This window comes from Salmo salar, chromosome 29 (assembly GCF_965601325.2).
Source record: "Salmo salar chromosome 29, fSalSal1, whole genome shotgun sequence".
Taxonomy (NCBI): Eukaryota; Metazoa; Chordata; class Actinopteri; order Salmoniformes; family Salmonidae; genus Salmo; species Salmo salar.
The window spans coordinates 11,557,955-11,579,701 of NC_138319.1; the positions used below are offsets into that span (position 1 = coordinate 11,557,955).

At 44.3% G+C, this 21,747-nt stretch overlaps 1 protein-coding gene across 1 annotated transcript in view; it reads left to right on the top strand.

Annotated features, from left to right (window-relative positions):
- dlgap1b (discs, large (Drosophila) homolog-associated protein 1b) overlaps nucleotides 1-21,747 on the top strand; it is a 317,018-nt gene that overhangs the window by 149,749 nt on the left and 145,522 nt on the right. Inside the window, exons 3-4 of the mRNA XM_082970661.1 lie at nucleotides 4,842-5,981; nucleotides 8,563-8,780. Of these exons, the coding sequence (XP_082826787.1) occupies nucleotides 4,917-5,981; nucleotides 8,563-8,780 (1,283 nt within the window). The 5' untranslated portion in view covers nucleotides 4,842-4,916. The remainder of the gene's footprint in view (nucleotides 1-4,841; nucleotides 5,982-8,562; nucleotides 8,781-21,747) is intronic.

Below are 21,747 nucleotides of genomic sequence, written 5' to 3' on the forward strand. Positions count from 1 at the left end.
AAAGGGCCTATATGGACCCTGGTCAAAATAAGTGCACTATGTAGGGAATAGGGTGGCATTTGGGACGCATCACATGCATAATGTATGTACTATACACTAGGGATTTAACCTGGGTAGCCGGGATCCAGGGACTCTCCCGGGAACACTCTTCACATTTCCCGAAAAAATGTCATGGCAAGACCTGGGAAATTACAACATTTACCCCTATCTTGCACTAATGCAATTCTACAAAATACACAAAATGAGCAGCATCAGATTAGCTAAATAAAATAGCACATTATACAAACAGGTTGTCGCATGGAAGCCTTTAGCCCAACGTATTTACCTCACACAAAGTCGCCATAAATTCAAAGCACACACATAATTGACACTGCTGGACTGCGCACGTGACCCACATGCAGTTAATAAACCCTACAGAAAACCCCTACAGTATAGCCTATAAAAGAACTCGTGCCTCTTTGAGCTGTCGTCGTGACTCTTCAGACAGACCAAAATGTGATAGGCCTATGCACAATTCACTGCATAGGCATCTCTGTCACAGACAGAACAAAATCTTCTCCTGTCCTAGAGCCTAGGCTATTTTCCTATCCAGTCCCAATCCCACGGAAACCCAAAATCTTGACTCATGTCTTGGATGAAAATTCCTAACTTTATTCTGTAATCCATAGGTTGCATTATCAAAGCACATATTTGGCCTATGCTTATACAAATACCATCATAGCATTTTCCCTGCTTTTGCGCTGTCTCGTACTTGCTGCCGATATGAGAGCTTCGGTAGAGAATGTGTGGTCAACAAACGGTATGAGAGTAGACATGGATATTAACAGTTGGTCCCTGTTAATAAGATAAGATACCTGTTAATAAGATACCTTGATATTGAAACTATTTCCACTCTTCATCACTCTTCCCGTTATTCGTGAGCTAATCTGCTGTCTGTATAATCATCAACTCAATTTTACCAAATATAGGAGATATTCTGTCATTCAGTGTCATTCGTTATCTAGCAAGCTTTTGTTTGACTTTTGTTTGTATGATTCCACAACACTATACAAGGGGCGCTCTGTGTTGAGATAGCTCACTGCTGAAATGCGCTGAATTAATTGAGGAACAGGATATCGCTCTGAATTTATGAACGGCCTGTTTCACAATTCACAACAATGTCATTGGCGATCAAAGATATTTACTCTGTCGTTACTAAATATCAGTTTAATTTGCTCTGAAATCTTTACATAGTGGTGCAGGCAAGCCGACAAGGTGATGCAGCAACCCTTTTATTTGAGGAGAACCCTGGCATAGCGACCATAACTTGGCTTTGAACTTTTGAAGTGGGCACTTCCTATTTGGGCACATTCATTTATGCGGTATTTCCCTGGACTCTCAGGATAAATATGAATTATTCCCAGTATTGAAACTTGGTACATTTTCTGGAAAATTTGAATCCCTACTGTACACAGACCCTATTAAACGGCTTTGAAATAATTCCATTCCTCCGTTTTCTGTCTCTTGTTGTTTGACTTGTTTCCTCCAGTGCACTTTTCTTTCCTCCTTCGCCAGCTAGCACAGTGGATCTGGGCCGAATCCGGCTGAGAGTCGGGGCAGTCGGCTGAGAGTCAGACTCTGCCGACGTCATGTGGCCCAAGTCTGGGCCGCCTTCGGCAGTATTACTTATGGCTAGGAATCGGGGATTGAGCTCGGGCCGATTCCGGTGTGAGTTATCTGGGCCAAATGTATTAATTGGGGCTTAGGACGATTGGGGCTACTCTCTGGCATATGATTACATGGGCTTCTTTATATAATTAACATTTCATTATTTCTTTTTCCATATTTTCTCATTGTTTCTGTGATCAAAAAATACAAGTCCTGTGAAGTATTTTAGTACTTTGATACTTTGTGCAAGGCAATTGATAAGCATGTGAAAACGTTGTGGATGGAGCCTCTCTAGTGGCGCAGCGATTTAAGGCACTGCATCGCAGTGAAAACTGTTTTGCTACAGATGATGGTTCGAGACCCGACCGGGAGAGCCATGAGACGTCGCACAATTGGCCCAGCATTGTCCGAGTTAGGAGAGGGTTTTGCCGGCCCAGATGTCCATATCCCATCGCGCTGTAGCGACTCCCGTGGCAGCCAGGAGCATGCACACTGACACGGTCACCAGGTGTATGGTGTTTCCTCCGACATGTTTTATTTGTGGATGGGTATAATTTGTACGCATAAAATGTGTAATAGTAATACATAAAATTACTAAATCGGGTAATTTTATATACATTTGTTTAAATTTGCATTGGGCGGCTTGTGGGGGAATTCTGGTAAAATGCCGGCAAAGTTGGCTGAATTCCGGTAGACGGAAACGGCCCGATGTACTTCGGCCGATTCTGGGCAGTCATTCATTTTGATTCCGGGCCGAGTCCGACACCTGATCAATTCCGGCCCCCCGGAAGAGGGTAGCTTCTGGGCCGATTCCTCATTGCTAGCTGGGTCTCCTCCCCCCTTTTGCTTGCTTTTATTTACCACAGTTGCCTTTGGTTGCGTGTTATAAATCGCTGTAATGAATTCCCTCTGCTAGCTAAGTCTCGGCGCTCTGTGCTGCTATGCTCTGTTAAAGCTCTGCTCTGGGTGCTTGCACCCTTGTTATTTTCCCATTATACTCACCTCCCAGTCCATTGGACTAAGTGACAGTTGGAGTTTTTGCAGCTGTGTGGTGTGTGTGTGTGTGTGTGTGTGTGTGTGTGTGGTGTGTGTGTGTGTGTGTGTATCTCAGGTGGCTGGTGACAACTTAATTTGGGAGGACATGCTCATATTAATGTCTGGAATGGAGTAAATGGAATGGTATTGACACATCAAACACATAGTTTCCTTGTGTTTGATACTATTCCATTAATTCCAGTCATTATTATGAGCCGTCCTCCCCTCTCCAGCATCCTGCGTGTGTGTGTGTGTGTGTGTGTGTGTGTGTGTGTGTGTGTGTGTGTGTGTGTGTGTGTGTGTGTGTGTGTGTGTGTGTGTGTGTGTGTGTGTGTGTGTGTGTGTGTGTGTGTGTGTGTGTGTGCGTCTGTGTGCGTCTGTGTGCGTCTGTGTGTTTGTGCATACTGCATCCTGTTTCTGTGTGTAAAAGGTGCTGTTAAAGGACCTCAAGGATACCACTGTTTTCATGTCACTATATGAGGAAGGGCTTTTATTGCCTGTTGGCTGCAGTGACCCAGGCGCTGCAGGCTTGTTTTAGAGGCCCATTAGTCTGGAGGAAGAGGGATTAGAGAGGTAGAGCCTCGGGACTCTGTCTGCAGCCACCTCACTCACTGCAGCCTGCAGTCTGGCCCAGCTAAAATGACTGGAAGGACTTAGATCAGGATCTACATTAAAAGTGTCTCAGAATAATTGACGATCTAGGATCAGTTTTCCCTTTTAGATGATAATGAATGAGATAATATGGACAGGGAGGACCAGATCCTAGATCAGCACTCCTATTCTGAGACATTTTGTGAATATAAGCCCATAGGGATATAAACTCAGCAACAAAAGAAACTTCCTCTCATTATCAACTGCGTTTATTTTCAGCAAACTTAACATGTGTAAATATTTGTATGAACATAAGAATCAGCGACGGTGGGTTTGTGCCCATAGGCGACGTTGTTGCCCGGTGATGTCTGGTGAGGACCTGCCTTACGACAGGCCTACAAGCCCTCAGTCCAGCCTCTCTCAGCCTATTGCGGACAGCCTGAGCACTGATGGAGAGATTGTGCGTTCCTGATGTAACTCGGGCAGTTGTTGCTTCCATGTTGTACCTGTCCCGCAGGTGTAATGTTCAGATGTACCGATCCTGTGCAGGTGTTGTTACACGTGGTCTGCCACTGCGAGGACGATCAGCTGTCCGTCTTGTCTCCCTGTAGCGCTGTCTTAGGCGTCTCACAGTACGGACATTACAATTTATTGCCCTGGCCACATCTGCATTCCTCATGCCTCCTTGCAGCATGGCTAAGGCACGTTCACACAGATGAGCAGGGACCCTGGGCATCTTTCTTTTGGTGTTTTTCAGAGTCAGTAGAAAGGTCTCTTTAGTGTCCTAAGTTTTCATAACTGTGACCTTAATTGCCTACCGTCTGTAAGCTGTTAGTGTCTTAACGACCGTTCCACAGGTGCATGTTCATTAATTGTTTATGGTTCATTGAACAAGCATATGAAACAGTGTTTAAACCCTTTACAATTAAGATCTGTATAGTTATTTGGATTTTTACGAACTATGTTTGAAAGACAGAGTTCAGAGTTGCTGAGTTTATCTATCTGTAACTGGGTGACTATTCCCTATTCCCTGACTATTTATTGGAGCTTGCTCCCTCTCATTCTTCTTAGCGGAAACAAACCCATCTACCGTATTAAATTCAAGCATATGCCTGAGATGGAAATAGAAGTGCACTGTTCTTGCTCCCTCTCACTCTTTAATTCTCTAACTCAACCCCCGCCTTTCCCCCTGTCTCTTTTCCCCTGGTGTAATCAAATTCACTAGAGCAAACATAAATGTTTGAAGACAAGCTTGAGGAGCGATTCGGAAGTCAGGAAATGCATGCAAAATGAACCGACTGCTATATTTAGATAGCCTTGAATGACAGAAGAAAGAGATGAATAGGCCTACCTGTGTCAACATCACTGTCTGTTCTCATCTGCTGAGGAGTGCCAAAAGACATTCTCATCAGCTTTAGACAATGACTATGCTAAGAGCCTATGCAAATATGTGTGCGCTAGTAATTCTCTCCCTCTCTTTTCTCTCCCTCTTGCTCTGTGTCTCTTTGTTTGTCTCTTTCTGTTGTCTATCTGTTTGTCTGTTCTGCCGGGTCTGTGTGTGTCCACAGAGCTTATTTAGCACCCCTCCGGGTTCCGGACTTCCTCCGTAGCAGTTAGATGCGTCTGTACCCTGATCTGTGACAATGACAATGAAAGGCTTGTCGAGTAGCCGGAGACACCATCACACAGTGACCTGTGACCCCTCCTATGACTCCATGACCCTGGGGCGCCAAGCCCGGCCCTACCTGCTGAACCCAGGCGATGCCCACCCGGCGGACCACCCTTACTATGCCCAGCGAAGCTCCTTCCAGTCTGAATGCGGGCCCTACCCTGACCTGGCTAGCAGCACCTTCCCCCGAAGACAATACAGCTCCCACCACGAACTGAAAGATGAGTGTGCTGTGGTACCTTACACCGGAGGCCAAGGGGGAAGCATTAAGGGGGGTGGTGGTGGTGGTGGAGGTGGAGGCAGCAACAACCGAATTCCACCGAATCTTCTGGAGCAGTTTGAGCGGCAGGCGCCGGTGCGGCACGACGGCTACCACACGCTGCAGTACAAGCGCACAGCGGTGGAACACCAGCGCAGCGACAGCCCCGGAAGGATCCGACATCTTGTCCACTCGGTCCAGAAACTCTTCACCAAGTCCCACTCCCTGGAGGGCCCATCGGGGGGCAGGGTGAATGGGGGCAAGGCCAGCCCCGATGACCCGCCCTCCAACTCGGGCACCCTGAAGCACAGCAGCAAGCGCAGCAAGAGCAAAGACCGCAGTAGGTCGGAGCCCAAGATGCGCTCGGCCATCTCAGGCTACTGGAGCTCGGACGACACCCTGGACCGCGAGATGTGCCTGTACCATCACCACAGCCCCAGCCCGGGAGGCATGCCCTCTGGGGTGATGACCATGGGCCGCCACCCAGAGAAGTCCCAGTCACAGTACTTCATGGAGCAGTACAACACCATCAGCGCCCACTCGCTGAAGACGTCGCGGAGCAACAATGACGTCAAGTGTTCCACGTGCGCCGGGTTGCCGGGATTGGGCATGGGTATGGACGGAACTGGCCAGCTGCTGAAGAAGAGCTCTTGGTCATCCACGCTGACGGTCAGCAGGGCAAGGGAGGTCTACCAGAAGGCATCGGTCAACCTGGACAAAGCCCTTGTCAAGGCTGAGACCTGCCAGCAGGGGGGCCGCCCAACCTTTCAATTCCTCCAGGTATGACAAGAACTCTTCTTCTCCTCCAGAACTCCCATCTTTACACCTCCATATCCATCCATCCATCTATCCATGTCCTCCCAGAGATTCATATGTGTGTGTGGAGAACCCTGGTCCCCTGCATGTCCACTGTCCCTTGAGACAGAGATAGAGAAGGGGAGAGGAGAGGAGGTAAGGAGGAGCAGACTTAATCTCTCTCTCACTCTATCAGCCACTTTAGGGAAATAAATGTTTAATGTGACACATCCTCATTTGTGTTGAATGTGAGACGTTCTCATATGTGTTGAATGTGAGGCATCATCATTTGTGTTGAATGTGAGATGTCCTCATGTGTTGAATGTGAGACGTCCTTATTTGTGTTGAATATGAGACTTCCTCGTTTGTGTTGAACGTGAGACGGCCTCATTTGTGTTGAATGTGAGACGTCATCCTCCTCACCTTTAACGTGATGCATCCTGTTCCATATCATCCCTGGTTGTGGACCACATTTCATTTGTCTCATGTCCTTTACATCATTACATGTATGTGTGTTTGTAATGTCTTGTGACAGCCTTGTAGCTGATTTGGTTCTGGGTGCTGAAATTACTGTGTTTGTGCTTGTGGATTTCTATGTGGAAGGATTGCATGTGGAGCCATTACTTATGTATATTATCAACTGGATTAGCCTTTAAGCTGATCTTTTACAATCACTGCATGCAGTATATTTACTTGGAAATCAGCATGATCCCATACACAGGACGTGGACATAGTCTGAACGGGCTGCTGACGTAAGATCAGAGAGAGGGGAAACAGAATGCAAAGAGGAGAAAAACACATATCCCTGAGCCTGGTGGCACCACTGTGCTCTCTCTCTCTCGCTCTCTGTTTGGGAGAAGATGAAAGAGGAAATGATTCAACTCGGACACATCCCCCTCATCTGACTGGGTGAACTGCAAACAGAAGCCCGGGGGAGGAGAGGAAGAGAAAGAGAGAGAGGGGCTAAGAGATAATAGGAGAACGTAGAGAGAAAGAGAGACGGAGAGAGAGAGTGAGAGAGAGACACAGAGAGAGAGAGCAAGACACGGAGAGAGACATGACGACAGAGAGGGGAGAGAGAGAGAGAGAGAGAGAGAGAGAGAGGGAAATAGAGATAGTGTGGAGAGAGAAAGACTGGGAGAGAGAGAAAGTAAGAGGGACTAAGAGAGAGATCTTTGCAGCCATGCATTTTAACAGCTTCTCCAATCGATCAGATCAAGGACGGGTGGTGTTCTTGCAGCGGTAGCAGCATTCCTCCTGTCCCGACCTGAAAAAAGCTGCTGCTCTCTTTCTTTAACAGAGAAAGGGAAGAAAAAAGAAGCACTGTCAAAGAGGAGACATGACACTTTCACAGGCGAGCACTTTTGAATTTGAAAAAGAAGCAGAACTTCTTTCGATTTGGAGTGACATGTTGTTTAATTCTCCTGCTGCGATGTGATCTTGTTTTCCGCAACTCGCCATTCACACACACTTACAGTTGTCCCCATTCACACACGCACGCACGCATGCACACGCACACATTGACGCTCAGCCAATCTCCTCCCAATGTGTCTTGGCCAGGGTCAAAGTTCCTCGGCAGTGTATTGAACCTCTCAAATATAGATGGCCGTACAGTGCTTCTGTTTGTGTAATACCTTAACTTTATTTGGCAGGGTGTTATGTTTGTTTCTGTTTTAGATGACGAGAGACATTGGCTGCATTCCAAACATGTAAAAGACACACCCTCTCCCCTCAGCCCTCAAATTAAGTGGACATTTCTGATGACATATCATGACGTAGGATGAGTTGACACTTGTGGCATATAATTGGTATCATTCGAGTCCTCACCAGTTCCTAGATATTCTCTCTCTTTGGCGTTTTCGCTTGTTGCCCCTGAAGTCAAAAACGAGTTGTCTCCCTAGTAAACGGCCTGTTGAATGATTCTAATGCCGTTGATTATTCAGACACTCTGCTTCCATCCTAAATGACACCCTATTCCCTATATAGTGCACTACTTTTATCCAGAGCCCTATGGGCCATTTGGGATGCAGTCTTCTCTCTGTAGTGCTCCTCTCTGCCTTTCACCTCCACGTTAACTCCCCTAAAAGCCACTACTGGAGATCAGCAGTGCTGGGGCAGAACAAAAGTCCTTTGTTATTCTCTCTCTCTCTCTCTCACGGCGGCGGAGATGGCTTCTTTGCCTGCCTCTTTTTACACATTCATTAAGACAGACAGACAGGGTTGGAGAGTTTAGACATTTTAGTCCAAACAATTCACTCCTCAGTTTGATATGCGACATGCGTCACTGGGAGCAGCACAAAGGAGGGCCTCTAGTCTCTACACTCTATTGGTATGGTTCTAATACACCCCATTCAGAGTAACATTAGCGGTTTCCATTGATCAGTGCTGTGACTTTAGCGGTTAGCGGCTGGGCGGATATAGAGCATTGTTTGGACAATCCCATTCCGGGTTGGGATTGGCTGGGACAGGGTTCAGCCAGGGGTCAGAGTTGGGTCATAGTGTTTAGATGGGTGGGTCATCGCTCTGACAACGGTCACTGGCATGTTCTCACGGTCTTCGCCCACAGGTGCCCCAGGACGAGTGGAGTGGGGGATTCTCGCCCCTGGGGAAGGATGAGGAGATCCCATGTCGGCGGATGCGCAGCGGCAGCTACATCAAGGCCATGGCAGAAGAAGACAGCGGTGAATCGGACTGCAGCCCCAAGCCCTCGCCAAAGGTGCAGGCACGCCGGGCCAGCTACCTGAAGGCCACACAGCCATCGCTCACTGAGATGACCACCCTCAAGTGAGTAGATACGTACTAGCTCTTTCCTTATGTTCGATTTTCCGACACCGTTTATGTTCTGAGTTAATTTGACCCATACAGTAAGTGCATCAAGATCATAAATATATGATTTTACCCTGCCAAAATGTATTTTCTAGTAGCTGAGAATGTCCTCTTTCATTTGCCTTTTCCCCTGAGTTGATAGTCCCAACTGTTCAAAATGTATAGCCAAATGTTTGATTACTGTAAAAGTCATAAATCAATTAAATTATGACATTTTTTGCATTTCTTTTGCCAAACTTCAGATCACTGTCCCTCTGCCTCTGAACATCACAGGGAAAACATACTTATATTCTTGTGATCATCATTGATAAAGCTCTACTGCACCGAATACCATTTGTCTCTAGCACAAAGATCAATGTCAGTCAAATTTACTTCAAATTTACTTCAGATCATACTTACAGTATATCTAAGTGATCGGCTTGGTTGCACCCTTCCAGTGCAGAAAGCAGCTTGTTTCTAGGAAACACTGTTCAAAGGTCAAATTGCTGGTGTCAAATTGTGGATGAAATTGATTTCAGATCAGTGTTTCTAAGCCTCTGAGCATCACAGGGAAATCATATACAGCGGAGTCAATCACCACCTTCCGGAGACACCTGAAACCCCACCTCTTTAAGGAATACCTAGGATAGGATAAAGTAATCCTTCTAACCCCACCCCCCCCCCCCCCCCCCCAAGAGCGTCTGCTAAATGACTTAAATGTAAATATGTAATGTAGGCACAGGGAGTCAGGAAGCAGGTGTAGTTAGGGAGTTTAATAACAATGAGCGATACAAAACAAGAGAAGCGTCTGACATGGAAACACAAACAATACTACCTGCTGACTGATATCAAAAGAGTTGTATATAAAGAGTAATTTATAAAGGGAGAAATGAAGTCCAGGTGTGACTGATGAGACGCAGGTGTGCGTAAAGATGGTTGCCAGGACCGGTGGTTAGTAAACCTGCGACGTCGAGCGCCGGAGAGGACGACGCCGGTCAGGAGGATGGACCCGAGGGTGAGGAGCGGGCCGGTCCGGATGGCGAAGTTGGAATTGTCGGAGGATGTTGGGATCTAGAATGTCGTCCACCGGAACCCAACACTGCTCCTCTGGATCTTACCCCTCCCAGACCACCAGTTACTGGAGCCGATCCCCACGACATCGGGAGTCCAGGAGTGATCTGACAGCATAGACGGAGCTCCCCTCGATGTCAAAGGGAGGCTGAGGGATGTCATTGGGGACGGCATCAGCCAGAGGACCAGGAACCACCAGCCTGAGGAGGGAAACATGAAAAGATGGTGAGATCCGTTACTTAGTGAGCAGTTGTAATCTGTAAGTTACCTCGTTGACCCTCCGGAGGACCTTGAACGGCCCCACAAACCGGGGACTCAGCTTTTTACAGGGTAGGTGGAGCGGGAGGTTCCTGGTGGAGAGCCCAACATGTTCACCAGGATGGAACACGGGAGCCTCACTGCGGTGGCAATCCGCCTGCTCTTTCTGATGGTGGGCTGGAGTCTCATGTGGGTATTGTTCCATACCTCTTCTGCACGCCTGAACCACTCATCCACTGCAGGAGCTTCGGTCTGGCTTGGAGTCCACTGAGCCAGGACTGGCTGATAACCCGAACACAGTGGAAGTGAGTCAGCTCGGTGGAGGAGTGTCAAATCAAATCAAACTTGATTTGTCACATGCGCCGAATACAACAGTGAACTGTGAAACGCTTACATACAAGCCATTAACCAACAGTGCAGTTCAGTTCAAGAAATATAATATTTACTAAATAAACTAAAGTAAAAATAAAAAAAGTAACAGTAGAATTACATAACAATAACGAAGCTATATACAGGGGGCCCGGTTCCCTAGTAAATGTGTGGGGGTACAGGTTAGTCGAGGTAATTTGTACATGTAGGTAGGGGTAAAGTGACTATGCATAGATAATAAACAGCGAGTAGCAGCAGTGTAAAAACAAAGGGAGGGGGGGGCAATGTAAATAATCCGGGTGGCCATTTGATTAATTGTTCAGCAGTCTTATAGCTTAGGGGTAGAAGCTGTTAAGGAGCCTTTTGGACCTAGACTTGGCGCTCCGGTACCGCTTGCCGTGCGGTAGCAGAGAGAACAGTCTATGACTTGGGTGACTGGAGTCTTTGACAATTCTTTGGGCCTTCCTCTGACACCGCCTGGTATATAGGTCCTGGATGACAGGAAGCTTGGCCCCAGTGATGTATTGGGCCATACGCACTACCCACTGTAGCGCCTTACGGTCAGATTCCGAGCAGTTGCCATACCAGGCGGTGATACAACCGGTCAGGATGCTCTCGATGGTGCAGCTGTATAGCTTTTTGAGGATCTGGGGGCCCATGCCAAATCGTTTCAGTCTGCTGTGAGGGAAAAGGTGTTGTCGTGCCCTCTTCACAACTGTCTTGGTGTGTTTGGACAATGATAGTTCGTTGGTGATGTGGACACCAAGGAACTTGAAGCTTTCAACCCGCTCCACTTCAGCTCTGTCGATGCAAATGGGGGTCTGTTTGGCCCTCCTTTTCCTGTAGTCCACGATCATCTCCTTTGTCTTGCTCACAAAGCTGAACAAGAGACTTCTGTTTATTGTTTTTTAAAGCTGACAGTGTTTTTATATACTTGCATTTTATTTTGGATCCTACGGCTATGTTGGGTGGTGTAGGGATGTTATATGATGTACTGTTTTATCTTTAACTCATTCAGTACAAACATAGTTTAGTGTTTTATCTTTTGTTTTATATGTAATGTGGGTGCTTCGGTATGTTTGGACCCCAGGAAGAGTAGCTGCAGTTAATGGGGATCGCTAATAAATACAAATACATTGAGGGAGAGGTTGTTGGCCTGGCACCACACTGACAGGTCTTTGACCTCCTCCCTATAGGCTGTCTCATCATTGTCGGTGATCAGGTCTTCCACTTTTCACGCACTCCTGAGGGCAACCAGTGTTGAGGATCAACGTGGCGGATGTGTTGTTGCCTACCCTTACCACCTGGGGGCGGCCTGTCAGGAAGTCCAGGATCACAATGAATTCTGGGCATTGTCATGACTTTACTTTCATTAATCTGATGACTGTTATTTATTTAATCAACAAATTATGTTTAATTGTTACCCAATTTAAAGTAATCATGTAACAATTAACTCATTAGGATTTGCGGCACAACAAGAGCAGTTGTTTAAAGAGTTACCATCTCCCGAATGAAACATCCATAAAACAGGCAACGTACTAATCATAACCTCTTATCATATCATCATTCTGAACAGTCATAACCTCCCTAGCAGACTGACACAATATGGTGGCTTTGTACAAAGAAGACAAGAGGGAGGGAGAGAGAAACTATTCTCACAGTAATCATATACTTTGCACACGAACTGCCGCCCGTTTGAAGTAAGAAATCATTAATGTATTTACGTGTGAATGCCTTCATTCGCCATTTATCTCTGCCGGAACCATCCCTCCTTAGGAAGGGATTGTCAGAAATTGATCCGGACCCATCTCTTCTACTGTTGTTCACTCTGGATGATGCTCCTTTGAAGATAGGCTAGCCAGCCGTGTCGATGGTCCCATTGGGTGATAAGAGTAGCATACTATGGTGATTTGAGAAGAGCAGTACATTCCTATCTTAACAAAATTACTTTCATACATGTAATACCAACATGTTTCAAGCAGACCACCATAGTCCCTGTGCCCAAGAACACTAAGGTAACCTGCCTAAATGACTACCGACCCGTAGCACTCACATCTGTAACCATGAAGTGCTTTGAAAGGCTGGTCATGGCTCACATCAACACCATTATCCCAGAAACCCTAGACCCACTCTGATTTGCATACCGCCCCAACAGATCCACAGATGATCCAATCTCTACTGCACTCCTCACTGCCCTTTGCCACCTGGACAAAAGGAACACCTATGTGAGAATGCTATTCATTGACTACAGCTCAGCGTTCAACACCTTAGTGCCATCAAAGCTCATCACTAAGCTAAGGACCCTGGGATTAAACACCTCCCTCTGCATCTGGATCCTGGACTTCCTGACGGGCCACCCCCAGGTGGTAAGGGTAGGTAACAACACATCTACCACGCTGGTCCTTAACACGGGGGCCCCTCAGGGGTGCGTGCTCAGTCCCCTCCTATACTCCCTGTTCACTCATGACTGCACAGCCAGGCATGACTCCAACACCATCATCAAGTGTGGTTGGCCTGATCACCAACAATGACGAGACAGCATATAGGCAGGAGGTCAGAGACCTGGCCGTGTGGTGCCAGGACAACAACCTCTCCCTCAACGTAATCAAGACAAAGGAGATGATTGTGGACTAGAGGAAAAGGAGGACCGAGCACGCCCACATTCTCATCGATGAGGCTGTAGTAAAGCAGGTTGAGAACTTCAAGTTCCTTGGTGTCCACATCACCAACAAACTAACATGGTCCAAGCACACCAAGACAGTCGTGAAGAGGGCATGACAAAACCTATACCCCTCCGGAGACTGAAAAGATATGGCATGGGTCCTCAGATCCTCAAAAGGTTCTACAGCTGCACCATCAAGAGCATCCTGACTGGTTGCATCACTGCCTGATATGGCAACTGCTCAGCCTCCAACCACAATGCACTACATAGGGTACTGCATACAGCCCAGTACATCACTTGGGCCAAGCTTTCTGCCATCCAGGGCCTATTTACCAGGTAGTGTCAAGTGAGTAAGGCCCAAAAAATTGTCAAAGACTCCAACCACCCTAGTAATAGACTGTTCTCTCTGCTACCCACAGCAAGTGGTACAGGAGCACCAACTCTAGGTCCAAAAGGCTTCTAAACAGCTTCTACCCCATAACCATAAGACTACTGAACATCTAATCAAATGGCTACCCAGACTATTTGCATTGCCCCCCCCCCCCCCCCCCTTTATGCTGCAGCTATCTCTGTTATTATCTAGGCATAAGTCACTTTAATAACTCTACCCACATGTACAGTTGAAGTTGGAAGTTTACATACACCTTAGCCATATACATTTAAACTCCGTTTTTCACAATTCCTGACATTAATCCAAGTAAAAATTCCCAGTCTTAGGTCAGTTAGGATCACCAATTTATTTTAAGTATGTGAAATGTCAGAATAATGGTAGAGAGAATGATTTATTTCATCACATTCCCAGTGGGTCAGAAGTTTACATACACTCAATTAGTATTTGGTAGCATTGCCTTTAAATTGTTTAACTTGGGTCAAACGTTTCGGGTAGCCTTCCACAAGCTTCCCACAATAGGTTTTTGCCCATTCCTCCTGACAGAGCTGGTGTAACTGAATCAGGTTTGTAGGCCTCCTTGCTCGCACACGCTTTTTCAGTTCTTCCCACAAATGTTCTATAGGATTGAGGTCAGGGCTTTGTGATGGCCACTCCAATACCTTGAATTTATTGTCATTAAGCCATTTTGCCACAACTTTGGAAGTATGCTTGGCGTCATTGCCCATTTGGAAGACCCATTTGCGACAAAGCTTTAACTTCCTGACTGATGTCTTGAGATGATGCTTCAATATATCCACGTAGTTTTCCTGCCTCGTGATGCCATCTATTTTGTGAAGTGCACCAGTCCCTCCTGCAGCAAAGCACCCCAAACATGATGTTGCCACCCCCGTGCTTCACATTTGGGATGATGTTCTTCGGTTTGCAAGCCTCCCTCTTTTTCCTCCAAACATAACGATGGTCATTATAGCCAAACAGTTCTATTTTTGTTTCATCAGACCAGAGGACATTTCTCCAAAAAGTACGATCTTTGTCCCAATGTGCAGATGCAAACCATCATCTGGCTTTTTTTATGACGGTTTTGGAGCAGTGGCTTCTTCCTTGCCGAGCGGCCTTTCAGGTTAGGACTCGTTTTACCGTGGATATAGATACTTTTGTACCTGTTTCCTTCAGCATCTTCACAAGGTCCTTTGCTGTTGTTCTGGGATTGATTTGCACTTTTTGCACTAAAGTACATTCATCTCTAGGAGACAGAACACATCTCCCTCCTGAGCGGTATGATGGCTGCCTGGTCCCATGGTGTTTATACTTGCATACTACTGTCTGTACAGATGAACGTGGTACCTTCATGCATTTGGAAATTGCTCCCAAGGATGTACCAGACTTGTGGAGGTCTACAATTTGTTTTCTGAGGTCTTGGCTGATTTCTTTTGATTTTCCCATGATGTCAAGCAAAGAGGCACTGAGTTTGAAGGTAGGCCTTGAAACACATCCACAGGTACACCTCCAATTGACTCAAATGATGTCAATTAGCCTATCATAAGCTTCTAAACCATTACATAATTTTCTGGAATTTTCCAAGCTGTTTAAAGGCACAGTCAACTTAGTATATGTACATTTCTGACCCACTGGAATTGTGATACAGTGAATTATAAGTGAAATAATCTGTCTGTAAGCAATTGTTGGAAAATTACTTGTGTCATGCACAAAGTAGATGTCCTAACCGACTTGCCAAAACTATATTTAACAAGAAATTTGTGAAGTGGTTGAAAAACGGGTTTTAATGACTCCAACCTAAGTGTATGTAAACTTCCGACTTCAACTGTATATATCACCTCAATGACCTCAACTAACTGGTGCCCCTGCACGATGACTCTGTACCGGTACCCCCTGTATATATCCTCGCTATTTTTATTTTACTGCTGCTCTTTAATTATTTGTTACTCTATTATTTTTGGGGGTATTTTTCTTAAAACCACATTGTTGTTTAAGGACTTGTAAGTAAGCATTTCACTGTAAGGTCTACACCGGTTTTATTCGGCGCATATGACAAATACAATTTGATTTGATTTGAAATTAGGTCTTATATAGTGGACCTAAAAATGCTTAGTCCTGGCTGGTTCACCCCTACATTTACTTTAACAAACAGTATAGTTATCCATAATTCTAGCATTATGTTACGGCTGTCGTAGAGAGGGGATCAAAGCGCAGCGTGGTGAGTGTTCATGATCTTATTTCACTATGAAACACTCGAACAAAATAACAAAACGAAAACAAGCCAACAGTTCTGTCAGGTACAGAAAACTAAACAGAAAACAACTACCCACCAACACAGGTGGGAAAAGGCTGCCTAAGTATGATTCCTAATCAGAGACAACGATAGACAGCTGACTCTGATTAGGAACCATACTCGGCCAAAACAAAGAAATACAATACATAGAATGCCCACCCCACACCCTGACCTAACAAAATAGAGAAATAAACCATCTCTCTCAGGTCAGGGCGTGACACATTAACTTTTCTCATCACAGTCATAATTACAGATCAGTATCTCAATGCATTCTTAGTCTAAATTACTATAAATGTCGCAGTGTGTCGACCTCCACAATCAACTTGATACCCCAAATAAATGATTTTGGACATGTCTAAATCAATTACGGGCACAGTTGACCAACCTGCTCCCTAGCCTAGTGGTTAGAGCTTTGGGCCAGTAACTGAAAGGTTGCTGGATCGAATCCTCAAGCTGACAAGGTAAAAATATGTGGTTCTGAGCAAGACAGTTAACTCCCTGGCACTCAATCTTCTTGCGTTTCTTCTTCAGATAGCGTTACAGTTCATCTTCCAAATGGCAGTGGTGGAAAAAGTACACCATTTTCAAGACACCTTGAACCTCTTACATCTAGACGTTCCGCTAGCGGAACACCTGCTCCAATATCCAATGATGGGCGTGGCGCGAAATACAAAGTCCTCGAAATTCCGAAAACTTCCATTTTTCAAACATATGACTATTTTACACCATTTTAAAGACAAGACTCTCCTTTATCTACCCACACCGTCCGATTTCAAAAAGGCTTTACAGCGAAAAGCAAAACATTAGATTATGTCAGCAGAGTACCCAGCCAGAAATAATCAGACACCCATTTTTCAAGCTAGCATATAATGTCACAAAAAACAAAACCACAGCTAAATGCAGCACTAACCTTTGATGATCTTCATCAGATGACACTCCTAGGACATTATGTTATACAATACATGCATGTTTTGATCAATCAAGTTCATATTTATATCAAAAACCAGCTTTTTACATTAGCATGTGACGTTCCGAACTAGCATACCCACCGAAACTTCCGGTGAATTTACTAAATTACTCACGATAAACGTTCACAAAAAACATAACAATTATTTTAAGAATTATAGATACAGAACTCCTTTATGCAATCACTATGTCCGATTTTAAAATAGCTTTTCGGTGAAAGCACATTTTGCAATATTCTGAGTAGATAGCTCGCCATCACGGGCTAGCTATTTTGACACCCACCAAGTTTGGCCCTCACCAAACTCAGATTTACTATAAGAAAAATTGGATTACCTTTGCTGTTCTTCGTCAGAATGCACTCCCAGGACTTCTACTTCAATAACAAATGTTGGTTTGGTTCCAAATAATCCATAGTTATATCCAAATAGCGGCGTTTTGTTGTGCGTTCAAGACACTATCCGAAGGGTGACGAAGGGTGACGCGCCCGGCGCGTTTCGTGACAAAGAATTTCAAAATATTCCATTACCGTACTTCGAAGCATGTCAAACGCTGTTTAAAATACATTTTTATGCGATTTTTCTCATAAAAAAGCGATAATATTCCGACCGGGAGTCGTTGTTTTCGTTCAAAGACTGAAAATAAAAACATGGAGTCTTCTCGTGCACGCGCCCCCAGTCTCATTGTTCTCAGATCGACCACTATCCAAATGCGCTACTGTTTTTCAGCCATGGCCTGCAAAGTCATCATTCACCATTCTGCCGCCTTTTGAGAGCCTATGGGAGCCGTAGGAAGTGTCACGTTACAGCAGAGAACCTCAGTTTTCAATAAAGAGAGTGTAGAAGGCCAAGAAATGGTCAGAGAGGGCGCTTCCTGTAAGGAATCTTCTCAGGTTTTGGCCTGCCAAATGAGTTCTGTTATACTCACAGACACCATTCAAACAGTTTTACAAACTTTGGAGTGTTTTCTATCCAAAGCTAATAATTATATGCATATTCTAGTTTCTGGGCAGGAGTAATAATCAGATTAAATCGGGTACGTTTTTTATCCGGCCGTGAAAATACTGCCCCCTATCCATAACAAGTTAAAAGAAAATTACTCAAGTAAAAGTGAGTCACCCAGTAAAATACTAGTTGAGTAAAAGTCTGAAATTATTTGGTTTTAAATGTAGTTACAGTAAGTATCAAAAGTAAAAGTATATGTTAATTTCAAAAGACTTATAGTAAGCAAACCAGACGACACAATTTTCTTGTTGTTTTTAGCCAGGGGCACAATTCAACACTCTTTAGTGAGTCTGCCAGATCAGAGGCAGCAGGGATGACCAGGGATGTTCTCTTGATAAGTGCGTGAATTATACAATTTTTCTGTCTTGCTAAGCATTCAAAATGTAAAGAGTACTTTTGGGTGTCAGGGAAAATGTAAGGAGTAAAAAGTACCATATTTTCTTTAGGAATGTAGTGGAGTTAAAGTCAAAGTTGTCAAAAATATAAATAGTAAAGTAAAGTACAAATACCCCATATTTTTACTTATGTACTTTACACCACTCCCCAATGGCACACATGTTCAAAGTCCCGATTTCAATGTCTGATGAATAATCAGACTTTCCCAAACAGACTAATGTCTCACCTAGGCTGACACCACCTTTACCATCCATTATGTCTTGTCAATTTGCCAACCAGTTATACCAGCAACATGAGAGATGTTTGGAACGGTTCTCTCCCAATGCTCACTCCACTGGATACTGTGTACAGGTTGCTGGCTCGGTCTCAGGTCTCACGGTAGAAGTGGTGAGGGACCATACTGAATGCCATTTTCGCCATTTCTTCAGCCGGTCAGCGGGAATTTGATGTCCACACTGTTCTCGGCCGAATTATCCCTTCCATGCATATAGATACCATTTGTGGTCACCTTCGCCATAACCTCGAGAGAGGATAGACCAGAACAACAGTTTAGTTTAGGGCATTTCTGATTCAAGAAATCCAAACAAATGATTTACTGCATGACAAATTGTTACTTCTACCAATATTCTCAATACAAATTTGTAAGACACATGTCAAAGAGAATAACAACACAGTTTAATTTTTTTTCAAAATGGTTTATACTCCCCAATCATATTGATGACCTCACTGCAGAGTTACATGGTTAGGGAGTTAGACGGCTAATTCTTATCGAGAAATCTCGACCATCCAGCAGACCCAATCTGGTAAGATTTATATTAATAAAGCAAGACAGAAACAGAACAAACAAAACAAACAGCAATACACTTCTGCATATATTATTTCATACACTTCTTCCTTTTACAGGCAGGCATGTGAACAAAATACATTTGCATATTTAACCAAAAAGCCTCAGGGGACTAGTAATCCCCCCCTTTGACACATGAATCACATCGTGATCAATGTGTAAAAACAACAACAACACTGCTGGTTAAATAAATGGGAAACATTTCAAAGGGACACCACATCCTCTCCTAAAGGAGAAAATAAACAATTTGTTCAATCTTAATCAGTCCAAACAATAAAAAAATAGTTCCAATGAACTTCCCATTTCCTTTCTTTCCCACTTTCTTTGTTACTTTCACTAACTACATATCTGCTTACTTTAACTCATACTCCCTCTCAATCACCATCACCCAGTACAGTTCTCTTCCCCTCAAATACTTCTTTCCCTCTACAATCTCTCCGTCTAACGTTACTTTACCAGGTGAACAAAAAGTACAAAATTATAGGCAAAACGTGATCACTTCTGTTAACAGGGAGGCCACTGTCCTCCCTCCACTCTTTAATCATTAGTGTTTTAATCCACTCCAACATTTACTGTCTATACTATAACCAATCCCTATCAAATTATCCATAAAGGGACCAACTCACAATACTTTTCTCACCCCTTACATACATACGTCTAAGTTTGGATGTGCAAGTTTGTATAATATTATTATTATTACTTCATCAAATCTCCAGTAATCGATTATACACACATACAATTTCTCAAATGTTTTTTTTCTTAATATCTTCACAGAATCCATATATCGGAACCCCTAGATAACATTATATATCGAAACGTATTATCCAAATACAGTACTCAACTCTCACTTCTCTATTTTCACAACTCATAGCTCTCAGGCTACATACACCTTTAATCTATGCCTACAAACAGTACTGCCAATGCCAATCCCCTCTCTGGGATTTAGGATCCTTGTCACTACTTTTATTTTCACTACAAATTCATGTTTAAATTGACTGACTGAGTTGGTTGTCCTGTTCAGATTTATGAATGTGGTGTGTTCCCCCAGGTAATCATTAGTGGAGGTCTGGTCAGGGCGGGTCCACATCGTCTTTGGTCAGACAGGAATTTCCCTCACTCTCCCATAGAGAGTGCCACCGGTGTCTCCTTCAAAGACCTTCACTAATGCTCTCCCCAGACAGAATCACACATCCTTTTCATGACGCCATTAAACTCGGTCCACCCGCATAGCACTATGTGGTAGAGCATCCCACTTCTGACACCAATCCCATCTTGAGTTCCTATCTCATTCAAACTCACAAAATAGAGGAGTGATTAATTCCTACCACCTAAATCATGTAATTGCATGGCTGCTAAAATATTGTCTAATTTGTCGTTGAACCACTGGAGAACTAATCCAAATTGGTATCTTACCCACATAAAAAGTAGACACAGTTTTGCTATGATACTTAGTTTCAACTGTATGAGAAACAGTTCTTCCAGTCCTCTGATCTCTTAGCACTGTCTGTTGGCTGTGGGTTTAAATTCTAGAGAAGTATTTTCTTATTTCTAAAATTGGGTTTGGTTTATAGCTATCACAGGTGCACCTTACCATTTTATACCATATCATTTCAATGCATTTCTATTCAACTCTTACTGATCAGTTCCACAGGCTCACCAAGTTGAGAACGTTCCTCAGAACTTCACACATTAGTCTTGTTGCCCCGGTCACCAGGCTCACCTAATTGAGAGTGCTCCTCAGAGCCTCCCACACTAGTCTCGTTGACTCATCTCCAAGAATGTCATGGAAGTTCCAAAGAATCAGGAGAGACTTGGATAATTGTTCAAGTAATCATACTGTAATATTGATTAATTATTGCAATAATGGAGCTGGTCAACGACCACCCGTAGGTGATTCGTTGAGAGCCCGACAATACAGGAAATGCTTAGTCCTGGCTGCTTCCACCACACAGTGGCAGATCAGGGCATCATAAGCTACCTTGTTTTCGTCTTGTGGCTATGTGTATTGGGTCATAGCGCACAAACAAGTGATAACATTACTTCCGTTAGTACTCTCTGTTCAAGTCAGCCTCTGTTCTTTTCATATATGTGCATTGACGTTTAGCATTAAGAACTATTAAAGTAATTCTTCATTATATTGTCTTTGCTATACAAGCTTAAAGATGTTATACAGGATTTTTCCCTCTCACAGTTCCCCTCTTGTGGGTTCAATCTTGGAAGGATTCTGAAAGTTGCAACCCACCATAAAAATGACCACGGGATGTCCTTGTTTGTGGATCATTGTAGCATTGTAGTTTCCCCTGGTAGGATTTCTGCAAGCTGCAGACCACCACAAGAATGGCCAGGGGATGTCCTGGTTGTGGATCGTTGTTCCGGACCCGTCGTCCAGGCTGGTGGATCTAGTCAGTAACTTAGACAGACGTTAACCTCTTGGGGCTAGGTGGGACGCTAGCGTGCCACCTGTGGTGCACTCCATCAACAGCAGGTGCATTTCAAGAGCGGCAAATTTGAATCCAAATAAATGTCAAAATTCAAATTTTTCAAAAATACAACTATGTTACACCATTTGAAAGATAAACATCTCCTTAATCTAACCACGTTTTACGATTTCAAAAAGGTTTTACGGCGAAAGCATAAATTTAGAGTATGTTAGGACAGTACATTTACAAGAGTTGTGTGTAATGTTTTGTCAAGTCAAAGA